Source organism: Schistocerca nitens, chromosome 5 (genome assembly GCF_023898315.1).
Source record: "Schistocerca nitens isolate TAMUIC-IGC-003100 chromosome 5, iqSchNite1.1, whole genome shotgun sequence".
In the NCBI taxonomy this organism is placed as follows: domain Eukaryota; kingdom Metazoa; phylum Arthropoda; class Insecta; order Orthoptera; family Acrididae; genus Schistocerca; species Schistocerca nitens.
Window position 1 is genome coordinate 231878176 of NC_064618.1, and position 18529 is coordinate 231896704.

The 18529-nt window shown below is 46.4% G+C and overlaps 1 protein-coding gene across 1 annotated transcript in view; it reads right to left on the reverse strand.

The window, feature by feature from the left end:
• LOC126259486 (soluble guanylate cyclase 89Db-like) overlaps nucleotides 1–18529 on the reverse strand; it is a 497463-nt gene that overhangs the window by 11644 nt on the left and 467290 nt on the right. Inside the window, exon 12 of the mRNA XM_049956325.1 lies at nucleotides 5898–5987. Within this exon, the coding sequence (XP_049812282.1) occupies nucleotides 5898–5987 (90 nt within the window). The remainder of the gene's footprint in view (nucleotides 1–5897; nucleotides 5988–18529) is intronic.

Here is an 18529-nt window from a genome sequence, read left to right on the forward strand (position 1 = left end):
TCCGATCACCCAAAAAACCACGCTAGTGCAAAATAAATCAATAATCAAAAACTTTGTCATATCGTGGAAATTTCAATAAACAATACAAAATTCTTACTCATTATCTATGTTACTTCAAAATAGGATCAAATAAGATCAAAATACAGGTATAGTACTGGAATAAACCAAGTTTAAAGGGCAATGTGCCTTTCATTTATTTTCTTTTGTAAATGAGTGGTGAGTCATGAAAAACAGCTAATTCATTTCAGGGAGTGAACAGTTCTGATCCAATCCCTGAAAAGAACAGTTTTGCCCATCTCTACTGCACACATGGGAGAGGTGCTAAGTCGTCGCGGGAGAGGTCGCGTCCAATGGGCGTCGCCGAGGATTTCGCGACATTCATGGTACCGCCCACTGCAGTTTCGCACGTTGAGATGAATTTGAGTGCCATATGTGTTTCGGGCCACGAGTAGACTAAGAGGAGGAGTTTGTCCACATATCTACGACAACGAAAATTGTGCTGTCGCAACGTGAGACCAAAAAGGTGAGTCGTCAGGCTCTCGATGAGTGGCTCTAGGGTTAAGGCAGAGAGTAGTGTCGAAAGTGGGCAACCTTGCCTTAAGCAGCGGTGTATGGTCATTGGTCCCGCCATAAGGTCATCGACCTAAATCAGGGATTCGGCGTGGCCACACAGGCGCCAGATGTTGGCAATAAAGGGGGGTGGAAAACACATTCGTGCCATGACAGAGAATAGAAAACGATGTCGCACCTTGTCGAATGCGCTGTCAGACCCACTGGCAAAAACCGTGGTGCGGAATCAGAATGCTGCTGTCAGTGCGATTAAATCACGACATTCCCCTGCGGCTCTTTCTGTATTAAATGGCCCATCCGGAGGCAACGCGTTACCAGAGCCGCGCAAAAACTTAATAATCTGCGTTAAGTAAAGCCAGGCGACGTTAATGTGCAGCCATCGCTCCCGTCGTCAGTTTGTGGACGGGTCTACTAATTCCCCTTACAGTAATCCGTTGTAAACAGTTCAAAAATGGTTCAAATGGCTCTGAGCACTATGGGACTCAACTGCTGAGGTTATTAGTCCCCTAGAACTTAGAACTAGTTAAACCTAACTAACCTAAGGACATCACAAACATCCATGCCCGAGGCAGGATTCGAACCTGCGACCGTAGCGGTCTTGCGGTTCCAGACTGCAGCGCCTTTAACCACACGGCCACTTCGGCCGGCGTAAACAGTTCATGAAACATGAGAAACAGATGAGATAACCAACGATGGGATAGCATTCTATGAGTCGGAGGCTGAAATTTCAGAATTTTGAACGTAATAGGAAAGCCAGAAATTCTAAAAAGCGAAATGAAAATGCTCAATCTAGATACAGTGGCGGCCAGTGAACTGAAATGGAAAGAAGATCAGGATTTCTGGTCAGACGAATACAGAGTTATATCAACAGCAGGCGAAAATGGTATCATGGGTGATGGATTCGTTATGAATAGGAAGGTAGGACGGAGGGTGAGCTACTGTAAACAGTTCACTCATAAGGTTGTGTTTATTAGATTTCAGGTATACATACGATCGTCACAAGCAGAACATGAAAGATAGAGAAAGTATGTGAGGATATCGAACGAGTAATTTAGTACGCCAAGGGAAATGAAGATCTTATTAGATCTTAGAGGATTTCAGTGCTGTTGCAGGGAAAGAAATAGAAAAAATGGTTATGGGAGAATGTGTCTTGGCAGCAGGAGCGACATATGAGAAAGACTAATTGAGTACACCCATAAATTTTAGACGGTAAAAGCAAAAATTCTGTTAAACAATCACAAGTGGAAGAGGTATACATGGAAAAGACCCAGAGGCACGGGAAGATTCAGCTGGGTTACATCGTCGTGAGACAGAGATTTCGAAATTAGATATTGAAATGTAACGCATACCGAGGAGCAGATATAGACTCAGATCATAATTTAGTAATGATGAAGAACAGACTGAAGTTACTGGGGAATGACGAGACGTGTTTGAAGTTCGCTAAGGATGAGGCTACTGCGATAAGCAATACCAGAGTAAGCAGTTCAGTCGAAGGGGAGTCGACACCTCCAAAAAGTGCAATAACAGATGTTGGAGCGTCAAACGTAGGTACAAGGAAGGTAATTGAGAAGAAGCCGCGCGTGGTAGCTGCGCGGTCGCGGGCGCCTTGCCACGGTTCGCGCGGCTCCCCCCGTCGGAGGTTGGAGTTCTCCCTCGGAGATATGTGTGTGTGTGTGTGTGTTGTCGTTAGTTTAAGTTGGATTAAGTAGTGTGTAAGCCTAGGGAACGATGACCTCTGCATTTTGGACCCATGAGAAGAAACCTTGGGTAAGACAAGAAACACTTCGACTGATCGACGAAAGAAGGAAGTGCAAAAATATTCAGGTAAATTCAGGAGTACAGCAATATTAAATCCCCTAGGAATGAAGTAAATAGGAAATGCAGAGCAGCCAAAGTGAAATGGTTGCAGGAAAAGTGTGAAGAAATCGAGAAAGAAATAACCGTCGAGGACTGAATTAGCATATGGAAAAATCAAAACACCCTTCTGTGAAATCGAAAACAAACGTGGTAATATTAAGAGTGCAGTGGGAATTCCTATGTTAAATGCAGAAGAGACGGCGAATGCAAAGAAAGTGTACATTAAAGGCCTCTAAGACGGGAAGGAATTGTCTGATGACGTGACAGAAGGATAAACAGAAGTCGATAGGGAAGAGAGATGGGATACAGTATTTGAATCAGAATTTAAGAGCTTTGGAAGGCTTGAGATCAAATAGGTCAGAAGGCTTGGGTAACATTTTATCCGAATTACTAAAATCTTCGAGGGAAGTCGCAACAAAACGACTATTCAGACTGGCGATATACTGTATAAGACTTCTGGAGCAACATCATCCACAAAATTCCGAAGACTGCAACAGCTGACAAGTGTGAGAATTATCGGACAGTGAAGTAAACAGCTGACGCATCCAAGTTGCTGACAATAACAATAGGGAAAGACGGGTAATTTACTATCTGCACAAGAACCAAAAAGCAAAAAATAACTGTGGAAGACCAAGAACGAAGTGCTCGGATTAAAAGTGATGAAAGAGAGGGATGTAGCCTTTCACCCTACTGTTCAATCCACACATCGCGGGAGCAATGGCGGAAATAAAAGAAAGGTTCAAGAGTGGGATTAACATTAATGGTGAAAGAATATCAGTGATAAGATTCGCTGATGACATTACTATCCTCAATGAAAAAAAAAATAGTAACACGATCTCTTGAGTGTAGTATGTATGGAATTTGGGTTGAGAATAAACTGAAAAAGCCGGCCTTTGTGGCCGAGCGGTTCTAGGCGCCTCAGTCCGGAACCGCGCGACAGCTACGGTCGCAGGTTCGAATCCTGCCTCGGGCATGGATGTGTGTGATGTCCTTAGGTTAGTTAGGTTTAAGTAGTTCTAAGTTCTAGGGGACTGATGACCTCAGATGTTAAGTCCCATAGTACTCAGAGCCATTCAGAAATCTGAATAGCGACAAGCTTAACATCAAAACTGATGATCACGAAGTAGAAAAAGTTAAGGAATTCTGCTACCTTGGGAGCAAAATATTTTATGGCGGGCGATGAAAGGACACAAAAAGCAGACGAACATTGGCGAAGAGGGCTTACCTGGCCAAGAGAAGTTTACTGTTATAGTAAGAAATTTCTGAGAATGCATTTCTGGAGCGCAGCATTATGTAGCAGTGAATCATGGACAATGGGAAAACCTAACAGGGAAGAATCGAAGCATTTGAGATGTGATGCTACAGAAGAATGTTGAAAATTAGGTGGACTGATAAGCTAAGGAATGAGGAGGCTATTCGCATAACCGGCGACGAAATGTGTGGAAAACACTGACAAGAAGAAGGGACAAGATGATAGGGTATCAGTTAAGACATCAGGGGATAACCACCATGGTCTTAACTAGCGGGAGCTATAGATGATAAAAGCTGTAGAGGAAGACAGAGAATTGAATACATTCAACAAATAATTGAGGAGGTTGAGTGAAATTGTTAGTGTGAGATGAAAATGTTGGTACAGGAGAGGAATTCGTGGCGGGGCGCACCAGTGAGAGGACTAATATAACCACCTTTTCCATCAAGGATTACTACAAGAAGTGCAGGAAGAGAGTCAGTGAGGTTCTGGAAGGTACAAATGGGGACGTGGAGCCGTGTTGATTCCAGTTGAGGATTCATGGCGCTAACAGCCCGATGCAGGTGGTCCCACAGATTCTAGATTGGGTTTAAATGCGGAGAGTTTTGTGTCCAGAGGACTACGGTTAACTCATCGTGGTGTTCTTCGAATCACCCACCTGCACTGCGGTCTATGTGACGCGTTGCATAGTCTTGCTGGCGGATGCTATCGTGGCGAGGAAAAACTAACTGCATGTAGAGTTGCACATTGTGCCCAGGTGTAGGTGCATACTTGTGTTGATGCACTGTGTCTTCTGGAATGACGAGGTCAGCCAGGGAATGCCCTTCTGCCTGGATCCCTACAACAATTGTTGCAGGGTGCTTGCTTTCAGACGTTTCACAACGTTTATACCAATGGCCATCTGTCCGATGGAGCATAAAATGTGATTCATCTCAAAAGGCCTCCTGCCGCCACGTATTGGACGTCCTGTTGCCGTATTGCATTGCAAATTGCACCACTCATCTCCGATTAACAGCTGCCAGAAAAGGTTCACGAACCAAGCGCCTGCTACGCAGGTCCATACGCAGCAGTATTCGGTTAACGATCGTTTAGGAGACGCTGATGGTAGCCCCTTGGTTAATCTGAACGGTCAAATGCTCAACAGTTGCACGTCTGTTCGCTTACATACATCTCCGCAGCCGTCGTTCATCTATGATACGTGGTGCACAACAGTTGCTTCGGCGCTTGTTTTGGACAGCGCCATTTTGCCATCCACAGTATACTTTAACCACGCCAGCGCGTGAACAGTTTACAAATGATTCCACTCGAGCCGCTAAAGCCAATGATCATCAGAGAAATCGCTCCTTTCCGCATTACGACAAAGACTCCACTGTTTTCCTCGTCCTCTCGACACGCTTTTTATACCCTCTACTGGTATCGCTGCCACCTGCCGTTTGTGACTGGTTACTGCACGTTGACGCCTAACATAAATGGAAATGAGCGTTTGGCGTCATTGGCCGGGAGGCCCCTTACGGGGCAGGTCCGGCCGCCTTGGTGCAGGTCTTATTACATTCGACACCACATTTGGCGACGTGCGCGCCAGATGAGGATGAAATGATGATGAAGACAACACAACTGTCCCTGAGCGGAGAAAATCCCCGACCCAGCCGGGAATCGAACCCGGGCCCCTTAGGACGGTAGTCCGTCAAGCTGACCATTCAGCTATCGGGGCGGACAGGCCTTACATAGAGCGGTGGTCACGCTAATGTGACTGTACCGGGTATAAATGCATGTGTGTGTCTCTGTGGGGGCCAGACTGCTCATTATTCGACGTAATTCTGTTGTCAGCCATGAAGCAGGACATTTGCTGAGTTGATCGTTATTTTTGTCATAAACTGCGGTGGAACTACATACGACTTGTATTTCCAATCATTACTAATTTTGTGCCACATAATGTCTCAGTTGTTCACTTTTAGGGCGCAATGACTTCCACATTTTAGGTTTCTCACACTAATTTTCCCCGTTTGCTTGTTAATGAGAATTACGACGCCAATGTCATTAAAATTAAATAATCATCTCAGCTTCACACAAGAACTGCTATTTTTCACTAAGTATGCACTTTACTTATATTTGGTTTATAACGTGGAAGGACTGAAGAACTAGAGCTGTGAAATAGCACACGCAGTTTAATTATATTGTAATATTAGTACTGGACTTAGCGAACGTCTACAGTTGAACTCACCTTAACTACAATGCAGCCTCGGCATTCGAAGTGGTATACTGGTTCTTGCAACAGCTTGCGAGTTCTGCATGAAACGTGAACTTCTCCGGGCTGAAAAAAAAGAATTAAAAATAATGAAGTAATTACGTCCGCAGCTCGTGGTCGTGCAGTAGCATTCCCACTTCCCGCGCCCGGGTTCCCGGGTTCGATTCCCGGCGGGGTCAGGGATTTTCTCTGCCTCGTGATGACTGGGTGTTGTGTGATGTCCTTAGGTTAGTTAGGTTTAAGTAGTTCTAAGTTCTAGGGGACTGATGACCATAGATGTTAAGTCCCATAGTACTCAGAGCCATTTGAACCATTTTGAAGTAATTACGTCAATGGTGATGTATTAAGGTGGTCTATAGTAACACTTACACATCCAGTTATATAGGTGTAGTGATGGAACAAATGCGATTAATACATATAAAATGCTCTAAATGTACATGAAAACAATTACTAAAAGTTTCCCCACGAACTTACAAAATAAACTGTACACACAAAACGGCTTTAACATGCAGTTAAAATCTTGATTGCTACCTTTCGGCCTTTTAAATAATAATGCAACATTATACGCAGTATGTGTTGAACAAGAAAGACTGAAACACAATAAAATTATACCCCAGTCAAACTGAAGAGGAGTCTTTTCTCTTTTTTTTGTCATCAGTCATCTGACGGATTTGGTGGGGCCTGCTAACCTTTTCACTTCACAGTTGCACTTGACCCTACGTCGTCAATTAATTGCAGACTGTATTCCAATCTCTCTTCCTCCACAGTTTTTACTCTCTACAGCTCGCTTTGTACTCATACCACAGAAGATATTCCTTGATGTCTTAACAGACGTCCTATCATCCTGTCCCTTCTTCCTCTCAGCGTTTTTCACATAAACTATGTGATCAAAAGTATCTGGACACCCCCGTAACATACGTTTTTCATATTAGGTGCATTGTGCTGCCATCTACTGCCAGGTACTCCATATCAGCGACCTCAGTAGTCATTAGACATCGTGAGAAAGCAGAATGGGGCGCTCCACGGAGCTCACGGTCTTCGAACATGGTCAGTTGATTGGGTGTCACTTGAGTCACATGTCTGTACGCGAGATTTCCACACTCCTAAACAACCCAAGGTCCACTGTTTCCGGTGTGATAGTGAAGTGGAAACGTGAAGGGACGCATAGAGCACAAAAGCGTACTGGCCGACCTCTTCTGTTGATTGACAGAGACCATCGACAGTTGAAGAGGGTCGAAATGTGTAATAGGCAGAAATCTATCCAGATCATCACACAGCAATTACAAACTCCATCAGGATCCACTGCAAGTATTATGACAGTTAGGCGGGAGGTGAGAAAACGTGGATTTCATGGTCGAGCGGCTGCTCATAAGCCACACATCACGCCGGTAAATGCCAAACGACGCATCGCTTGGTGTAAGGAGCGTAAACATTGGACGATTGAATAGTGGAAAAACGTTGTGTGGAGCGACGAATCACGGTGCACAGTGTTGCGATCCGATGGCAGGGTGTGGGTATGTCGAATGCCCGGTGAACGTCATCTGCCAGCGTGTGTAGTGCCAATAGTAAAATTGGGAGGCGGTGGTGTTATGGAGTGGTCGTTTTTTTTCACAGAAGGGACTTGCACCCCACGTTGTTTTGCGTGTCACAGTCCTACATTAATGTTTCAAGCACCTTCTTGTTTCCCACTGTTAAAGAGCAATTCAGGGATGGCGATTGCGTCTTTCAACGCTATCGAGTACCTGTTCATAATGCAAGGCCTTGGCGGGGTGGTTACACCACAATAACATCCCTGTAATGGACTGGCCTGCACAGAGTCCTGACCTGAATCCTATAGAATGCATTTGGGAAGAAACTTCCTGACAGATTAAAACTGTGTGCCGGACCGAGACTCGAAATCGGGACCTTTGCCTTTCGCGGGCAAGTGCTCTACCAACTGAGGTACCCAAGCACGACTCACGCCCCGTCCTCACAGCCTTACTTCTGCCAGTACCTCGTCTCCTATCCTATCTAATCAGCGCACACTCCGCTGCAGAGTGAAAATCTCATTCTGCATTTGAGATGTTTTGGAACGCCGACTTCGTGCCAGGCCTCACCGACCGACATCGATACCTCTCCTCAGTGCAACACTCTGTGAAGAATAGGCTGCCATTCCCCAAGAAGCCTTCCAGCACCTGATTGAACGTATGCCTGCGAGAGTGGAAGCTGGCATCAAGGCTAAGGGTGGACCAATACCATACTGAATTCCAACATTAACGATGGAGGGCGCCACAAACTTGTAAGTCATTTTCAGCCAGGGGTCCGGATACTTTTGATCACATTGTTTAGTTTGGACTTACGGTTTGTAATATACAGCTAGCTATTAATTACAAGTAAGGTTATGTACAGTTACTATCGTCTTGCTGATAAGTTTCTTACTTGGTAGTGTAACTTCTGGTATATCCCACACCTGCGGAGAACCTCCACATTCCTTACCTTATCAGTCCATCTTATTTTCAACATTCTTCTGTAACACCATAACTCAAATGCCTGCATTCTCTTCTATTCCGGTTTCCCCGCACTCCATGTTTCACTGCCATACATACTGTACTTCAAACGTACATTCTCGGAAACTACTTCTTAAAATTAAGGCCTATGTTTGATACCAACGGATTTCTCTTTACCAGGAATTCCCTTTTTGCCAGTGCTAGTCTGCATTTTACGTCCTCATTACTCCGTCCATCATGGGTTATTTTGCTGCCTAGGCAGCAGAATTCCTTAACTTCGTCTGCTTCGTGATCACCAGTTTTGACGTTAGGTTCTTTGCTGTCCTCGTTTCTGGTACTTTTCGTTATTTAAGTCTTTCTTCGGCTTATTCTCAGTGCATATTCTGCGCTCATTAGACTGTTCATTCCATTCAACAGATCCTGTAATTCTTATTCGCTTTCAATGAGGATAGCAATGTCATCAGCGAATTTGCTTTTATTTCCATCATTGATTACTCAATGTGTAGACTGAACAGTAAGGGTGAAAGATACTCCCTGCCTTACACCAGTTTTAATTGGAGCACTTCGTTCTAGGTCCTCCACTCTTATTGTTTCCGTCTTGGTTCTTGTGCAGAATGTAAATTACCCGTCTTTCCATATTATTCTTGTCAGTAACTTGGATGCATGAGCTGTTAAGCTCACTGTGTGATAACTGCCGCACTTGTCAAATGGCTCTGAGCTCTATGGGACTTAACATCTGTGGTCATCAGTCCCCCAGAACTTAGAACTACTTAAACCTAACTAACCTAAGGACATCACACACATCCATGCCCGAGGCAGGATTCGAACCTGCGACCGGAGCAGCCGCGCGGTTCCGGACTGCGCGCCTAGAACCGCTAGACCACCGCGGCCGGCCCGCACTTGTCGGCTCTTGCAATCTTCGGAATTGTATGGGTGATGTTGCTCCGAAAGTCTGATGGTGTATCGCCAGTCTCATGCATTTTACACGCCAGCGTAATTGGTCGTATCCTTGTATCTGCTATCTTTTCAGTATTTAATGCAGAAATTCCCACTGCACTTTTAATATTACCACCTTTGCATTTAATTTCACCGAAGGTTGTTTTGACATTTCTATATGCTAAGTCAGTCTCCTGACGATTATTTCTTTCTCGATTTCTTCACATTTTTCCTGCAGCCATTTCATCTTCGCTGCCTTCCACTTCCTTTTTATTTCATTCCTAAGGGATTTAATGTTGCTGTATTCATGAATTGCTTTGAATATTTTTTGCACTTTCTTCTTTAGTCATTCATTTGAAATATTTCTAGTGTTACCCAAGATTTCTTCGCAGTTAACTTCCTTGTACCTATGTTTGACTGTCCAACATTTTATTGCTCTTTTTAGAAGTGTCAACTGAATTACTTGCCCTGGTATTGCTTATCGCAGTAGCCTAATGCTTAGCGAACTTCAAACGTGTCTCATCATTCCCGCTCCGGCTGGCTTCGGTAGTTGCCGGTCCGGGACACCGGAGTTCCCTGTTTGACACCGACACACTAAATGACGTTAGGCTCATAACCAGAAATAAGGAAGTAATTGTTAGAGACGTATAGGCAGACCACTGGAAATTTACCCGAACTACTGTACGGTGAATGATGGACAGAACATGTGTCTGCAGGCATGCAGAACAGGGTCTTATTCAACCTCGAGTGAGTAGTTGATAATTCTACACTCCTGGAAATGGAAAAAAGAACACATTGACACCGGTGTGTCAGACCCACCATACTTGCTCCGGACACTGCGAGAGGGCTGTAAAAGCAATGATCACACGCACGGCACAGCGGACACACCAGGAACCGCGATGTTGGCCGTCGAATGGCGCTAGCTGCGCAGCATTTGTGCACCGCCGCCGTCAGTGTCAGCCAGTTTGCCGTGGCATACGGAGCTCCATCGCAGTCTTTAACACTGGTAGCATGCCGCAACAGCGTGGACGTGAACCGTATGTGCAGTTGACGGACTTTGAGCGAGGGCGTATAGTGGGCATGCGGGAGGCCGGGTGGACGTACCGCCGAATTGCTCAACACGTGGGGCGTGAGGTCTCCACAGTACATCGATGTTGTCGCCAGTGGTCGGCGGAAGGTGCACGTGCCCGTCGACCTGGGACCGGACCGCAGCGACGCACGGATGCACGCCAAGACCGTAGGATCCTACGCAGTGCCGTAGGGGACCGCACCGCCACTTCCCAGCAAATTAGGGACACTGTTGCTCCTGGGGTATCGGCGAGGACCATTCGCAACCGTCTCCATGAAGCTGGGCTACGGTCCCGCACACCGTTAGGCCGTCTTCCGCTCACGCCCCAACATCGTGCAGCCCGCCTCCAGTGGTGTCGCGACAGGCGTGAATGGAGGGACGAATGGAGACGTGTTGTCTTCAGCGATGAGAGTCGCTTCTGCCTTGGTGCCAATGATGGTCGTATGCGTGTTTGGCGCCGTGCAGGTGAGCGCCACAATCAGGACTGCATACGATCGAGGCACACAGGGCCAACACCCGGCATCATGGTGTGGGGAGCGATCTCCTACACTGGCCGTACACCACTGGTGATCGTCGAGGGGACACTGAATAGTGCACGGTACATCCAAACCGTCATCGATCCCATCGTTCTACCATTCCTAGACCGGCAAGGGAACTTGCTGTTCCAACAGGACAATGCACGTCCACATGTATCCCGTGCCACCCAACGTGCTCTAGAAGGTGTAAGTCAACTACCCTGGCCAGCAAGATCTCCGGATCTGTCCCCCATTGAGCATGTTTGGGACTGGATGAAGCGTCGTCTCACGCGGTCTGCACGTCCAGCACGAACGCTGGTCCAACTGAGGCGCCAGGTGGAAATGGCATGGCAAGCCGTTCCACAGGACTACATCCAGCATCTCTACGATCGTCTCCATGGGAGAATAGCAGCCTGCATTGCTGCGTAAGGTGGATATACACTGTACTAGTGCCGACATTGTGCATGCTCTGTTGCCTGTGTCTATGTGCCTGTGGTTCTGTCAGTGTGATCATGTGATGTATCTGACCCCAGGAATGTGTCAATAAAGTTTCCCCTTCCTGGGACAATGTATTCACGGTGTTCTTATTTCAATTTCCAGGAGTGTATAATTCTGTGTGACCATAGCACGGGACAACTGCCATTTCATGTTCATGGGCGGAATTTATGTCTTCGTCCACAGTGTTGACTACACTCTGAACACTGCAGTGGGGGTGGAAGTGTCTGTGAGAATGGTTCCACGCCTTCTGCTCTATGGGTTGAAGGGCGTGCAGATGTCGTCGCTTGTGTGATCAGTGACAGAACTGACTTTCCTATCAGAATAACATAGATTCTATACCTGTATCAGACTAACAAAGTGGATGACAAACATGGGAAAGGGCAAAGGTCTTGGCTGGTCGTTACCTGAGCTCAATTATAGCCACGTCAGCAACGTCTGTGTAATTTAGAACCGAATCTGTTCGTTACGTTTCCCGTTAACCTGCAGTACTGAGTTCGTCTTGCAGATTTATAATAGCCTAATCCCTCTGCTGCTCATTCTCGCTACTAGACTCAGGATATGATGAACAGAAATTACAGCAACTGCGTTAGTGGTCGTAATTGTGGTCCTCAGAGTCATGTGACAATGGCGACCAAAACAGAAGGCATGACCAAATTCGTTTCGTGATCGGCGGTTGCTGTGTCAGTTATTTCGTAAACTACTGTCTGTCACTGACTCTGTTGTGCTGTTGCACACTGGACCGGGTGTAGCCGCGCGTATTTAGGCTGTGCGGTATCGGCCGTTATCCGCTCGGCCGCACTTTGAAATTCGCGCCGCCAGTCACGCCGCCAGCCACGCCGCCGTGTTTCCTTCAGCCGCCACCGCGGCATGAGGGTTCTGCCACGAACGCTTACGACGCTGCCAACGATATGCAAGCATCCCCTCTCTGGAGTTCGAGCGGCGGGTCTCCTTAAGTTAACACAGAGCCCCATTTTGTTAGTTTGCCATTTCATTACATTTACAGACTTTCATGGCGCTCGGGACTCGTCGTCTACGGAGCAATCATAGTATTCGAGACTGACTGAAATGTAACTCTTTGTATCTGTGTACATATTTCAACATTCAAACTGACGCTGCAACTAAGGCCAATAAAGGTATGTATTACGTTCAGTATTTGATGTCAGATGTAGACTAAATAAATATCTGAATTCTCTGTCCAAGAACTGCACCTGTCCCTCGCACCGTTATCCACTAAAGAACCACAAAGTGTGCAAAGGAAGTTCCAATAGACTGCAGGCTAGGGGTCCACACCACAAAAGAGCACACATCACAAAATTTAAAACACAAGGATGTCTTTGTTGTAATGCTGTAGTGCGGGCCCCCTTATGATAGTAAAAGTCGTAGACGTAATTAATTTTTTTACAGTTTTCAGTGTACAGTTGATTTGAATTAAGCCATCATTCAACTCTCAAACCCTGCTCTGCGTCACGTCATCAAATTCCCATTTCCGCCCTATCAATCGCATGCACTTCAGTTGGCAAAAGTGCTGAGACTCTTAAAAGAATTAATATTAAAAAGAAACCACCACAGCTGTAGTGGTACACATTTATTATGTCATGGCTGGTTTCGTTCGAAAGATCATCGTCAGGTTACGCTTCGAACAGTCATCATAAAAGATACATACAGCGCTGTGCCGTATCATGTGTTAAGAGGTCGGGCTATATTACGTAACGTTAAATTCAAATTGTGGAACATGATGATCGTACACCGTCCAGTCACATTAGTGTCTGAATAAAAAGCTTTTGCACCGCGGACCGCTGCGAGACATGCGGGAAGAGAGTTAGTGAGGTTCTGGGCGCTACCGACGGGGATCTGGAGCCACGCAAACTTCAGTGCTGTGGCCAGCTCAGCTAGGTTCCTCGGTTGGGGCTCCATGACACGAACTGGTCGATTGGAGGATCCCACAGATTCTCGATTGGTTTTAAATCCGGGGACTTCTGTGGTCAAGGGAGTGCCGTAAACTAATCCTGGTGCTCTTCTAACAGTGCACATACACTGCGAGCTGTGTGACGCGTTGCATTGCTCTGCTGGATGATGCCATGGTGCCGAAGAAAAACGAACTGTATATAGTGGTGGACATGGTCACGAACGATAGACACATACTTGTGTTGATCCATTGTGACTTCCGGAATAATGAGATCACTCAGGTAATGCCCTCCGGCATGGACCCTTCTGACGATTGTTGCGGTATGTTTGCTTTCAGACGTTTCAAGCTGTTCGCGCCGACGATCATCTGTGTGATGTAGCATCAAAGGTTAACCATCTGGAAAATTTGGAAATTTTGTGATAAGTTCTGTGGGACCAGACTGCCGAGGTCATCGGTCGGTAGGCTTACACACTATGTAATCTAACTTAAACTAACTTACGCTAAGGACAACACACACACCCATGCCCAAGGGAGGACTCGAACCACTGACGGGGGGAGCCGTACGAACCGTGGCAATGCACCTTAGACAGCACGGCTACCCCGCACGGCTTAATCATCTGCAAAGACCACCTGTCGCCACTCAGTGAACGTCCAGCTGCGACACTGGCGTGCAAATTCCAGCCTTAGTCGGCGATGAACAGCAGTCAGCGCCTGTTGCGGAGGCCTATACACAGCAAGGTTCACTGAACGGTCGTTTAAGAGACACACTGTTGGTAGCCGCTCATTTCATATGGACAGTCAGTTGCTCAACAGTTGCACGTTTGTTCGACCGTGCATATCTGCTTAGCCGTCGTTTGCCCCTGTCATTTATGACTCATGGTGCACCATTGTTGCCTCGCTGCCGGTTTTGGACAGCGCCATTTTGCCATGCACGGTATACTTTAACCTCGGCGGCACACGAACAGTTTACAAACTTATCCGTTTGGGAAAGGTTTCCACCTTTTGCGCGAAAGCCAGAGATCATGCCATTTTGGACGTCGGGTAAATCGCTCAGTTTCCGCGTTACTACAACGACTGCACTGCTGTTCTGCCCCCCCCCCCCCCCCCCCCCCCCGACACGCTTTACATACTGATACTGCTGCCACCAGTCAGCTGTGAATCGTTATTGCGCGTTGACGCCGAACATAGGGGGTGGTCATTAGCGTGCTGGATCGTGTGTAAACACTCCGTCAACCGCCTGACCAAAGAAAGGCGAACAGTGACTTACGGAACTTGGAGTGCTGTGTACGCTATTCTGAATGTAATGTACGCAGCACGCCTAATTGCATACAGTCACTGCTCGCCTTGCTTCTGCCAGGTGGTGGACGGAGTGTTTACATTGTCACATCTTAACCAGGATCAAGTCCAGATCCAAAAGCAGGGTCGTCAATGAAGTACAACACGTAGCACTGAAGGCACGTTTGTTACAAACGAGGAGGAGGAGGAGATTAATGTTTAATGTCCCGTGGACATCGCCGGCCGTTGTGGCCGAGCGGTTCTAGGCACTTCAGTCGGGAACCGCGTGACTGCTACGGTCGCAGGTTCGAATCCCGTGTGTGATATCCTTAGTTTAGTTAGGTTTAAGTAGTTCAAAGTTTTAGGGGACTGATGATCTCAGATGTTAAGTCCCATAGTCCTCAGAGCCCTTTGGACCATTTTGAACCGTGGACATCGAGCTGATTAGAGACGGAGCACAAGCTCATAATATGGAAGGATGAGAAACGAAATTGGTCGTGCCCTTTGATAGGAACCATCCCAGCATTTGCCTAAAGCGATTTAAGATAATCACTGAAACCTAAATCTGGATGGCCAGACGCTGGTTTGAACCGTAGTCCTCCCGAATGCGAGTCCAGTGTATTATTACGAACGCCAGTATACAGCCAGAACAAATCTGACAGACTGGACGGAGCCTGCTATTGTTACATCGAATATCCCAGACTGATGGTGTTTATAGAAATAGCGAATATTCCTCAATTGCAGACGTCACAAACATAGTAAATCTGAGAAACTTCCATGAAGGTAAATACTAAAGAACAAATAATTGCATGTGGATCGGTTTGAACTGGTTCAAAAATGGTTCAAATGGCTCTGAGCACTATGGGACTTAACATCTGAGGTCATCAGTCCCCTACAACTTAGAGCTACTTAAACCTAACGAACCTAAGAACATCACAAACATCCATGCCAGAGGCAGGATTCGAACCTGCGACCGTAGCGGTTGCGCGGTTCCAGACTGAAGCGCCTAGAACCGCTCGGCCACATCGGCCGGTTTTGAACTGGTGACAAGCAGCATGGAAGAGAGCGACGTTAACCGCTGCGCCAGCACAGCATGATCATCGTGTTTCACATTTTCCCTGCAACGTTGTATAACGTAACATAACTGCTTAAATGATACAGACTCAAGTCCGTGGGGATTTGTTATGAAGTCTGGTTCAAAATGGTTCAAATGGTTCTGAGCACTATGGGACTCAACTGCTGAGGTCATTAGTCCCCTAGAACTTAGAACTAGTTAAACCTAACTAACCTAAGGACATCACAAACAACCATGCCCGAGGCAGGATTCGAACCTGCGACCGTAGCGGTCTTGCGGTTCCAGACTGCAGCGCCTTTAACCGCACGGCCACTTCGGCCGGCTATGAAGTCTGTTGGCACGGTAGCCTGATGATGTTGTTTCGAAAGAAACCGGTCATGACAGCTGCGGTGGTTTCTTATTAATATTAACAAGAACCAGCTCTGGAGCTATAGTCTAGATGGTCAAGATTTTCAAAAGAACAGTTTACGGAATTTTGGCAGTTTACAGTGAGTTCAATTCCGCGGCAATCTAATTTCTTCTATACCGCAGTTTATCCAAACGGGGATCTATATGGAGCCGGCCGAAGTGGCCGTGCGGTTCTAGGCGCTGCAGTCTGGAACCGCGAGACCGCTACGGTCGCAGGTTCGAATCCTGCCTCGGGCATGGATGTGTGTGATGTCCTTAGGTTAGTTAGGTTTAACTAGTTCTACGTTCTAGGGGACTAATGACCTCAGAAGTAGTGTCCCATAGTGCTCAGAGCCGTTTTTGATCTATATGGATTTTTACTTCCTATCACCAGATGAGATTTCTTGACCTGTTGCAACTGGGAAAAACCATTTTCAGGTGCCCGAAGCGTTTTAATAGGAAATTCAAAATTCAAATAAATAATTTCGTTTTTTAAAATATGACTGTCTAAAAATATTTTCTTTTATCGTAAAGGGTATATACTGCTACCACATGCCTATAATTTCAGTTATTATTTTTGTATTGATAAATTATTCTTGCATGGGTATGAACCTCAATTTTTTGTTTTTCATAACGATGTTAATAAGTCGTGCTGAATACCGCAATGATTTCACGTCTTTAAGGTTTTTCAATTTCATCAATTTAGCAACGCTTACAGTAGTAAACCTTAAATGCTGCGTTATAGTCTTTTAGTTCGAAAATTGCTGTGAAATTCTATTTCTAAGGACGAATCATCACCGAATTATTCCTGGTAGGGCCCACACCACCGTTTTTGCATATGGGTGAACAGGTCCTGAAGACACCTCTTGATCGTGAATCCAGGTATAGTGAAGAGTTCGTCTAACGTTTGTTGAACAAGAGGAAATAAATACTCTAGTGGACAAAAGTTAGTTCAAATGTTCTTTCTGATACTTTCCCGATGAACTTCGACCACATCTGATAACATTCGACGATGGTAACGAGCTAAAAAATTTTGGTGCTGAATTAAAGAATTTGCTGCATGTCCCGAGAATGAGCCAAAATAGCCAATATGAGCGTACTGGCAGTTGTGCCGGCGACTACAACACGATTTACCAGGCACTAGGGGCCTACTGATGCATTCACTGCCAAACTGTGTTTAATGTGAATGACATAGCTTGTCATTCTGAGGATTAAATCGAAAAATGAATAGAATCATCTTACCTACGCAATGCGTTCCTTAGAATGTTAATAAATGTGGGCAATCTACACTGATGTTCATAAATTAAGGATAATGCTGATACATGGTGAAACAATGCTCTGGTCGGCTGTTTGCGGGTTTAAATGACCTCAGGGTATGACCATGCTGTGCATTTGACCTGTGGTCGTCGCACGGTGACGCTGGCAGCAGTCCACATACGCAGAGGTGTGTTGGTGCTTTTCAGAATACGGTGCAGCGAGTAAGTGTGCAGACGTTTCCAGACGTGCTAATGGTGACTGTGTGTTGAAAATGGCTCAAAGTACACATATTCATGAGGTTATAAGGGGTGGAATACTAGGGCGACTGGAGGCTGGTCAAACAGAGCAGGTCGTAGCACGGGCCCTCTGTGTGCCACAAAGTGTGATGTCAAGATTATGGCAACGATTCCAGCAGACAGGAAACGTGTCCACGCGCTACAGTACGGGACATCGACAGTGTACATCACAAGAAGACGGATATATCACCATCAGTGCCCGCAGACGGCCACGGAGTACTGCAGGTAACCTTGCTCGGGACCTTACCGCAGCCACTGGAACAGTTGTCTCCAGACGCAAAGTCTACAGACGACTGAACAGGCATGGTTTATTCACCCGGAGACCTGCAAGGAGCATTCCACTGACCCTTGGTCACAGGAAAGCTCGTAAAGCCTGGTGTCAAGAACACAGTACATGGTCATTGGAACAGTGGTCCCAGGTTATGTTCACGGACGAGTCCAGGTCTAGTCTGAACAGTGATTCTCGCCGGGTTTTCATCTGGCGTGAACCAGGAACCAGATACCAACCCCTTAATGTCCTTGAAAGGGACATTTATGGAGGTCATGGTTTGATGGTGTCGGATGGGATTATAATAGGTGCACGTAAACCCCTGCATGTCTTTGACAGAGGAACTGTAACAGGTCAGGTGTATCTGGACGTCATTTTGCACCAGTATGTTCGCCTTTTCAGGGGTGCAATGCGTCCCAAATTCCTCCTGATGGATGATAACGCACGGCCCCACCGAGCTGCCATCATGGAGGAATACCTTGAAACAGAAGATATCAGGCAAATGGAGTGGCCTGCCTGTTCTCCAGACGTAAACCCCATCGAGCACGTCTGGGATGCTCTAGGTCGACGTATCGTTGTACGTCTTCAAAACCCTACGACACTTCAGGAGCTCCGACAGGCTCTTGTGCAAGAATGGGAG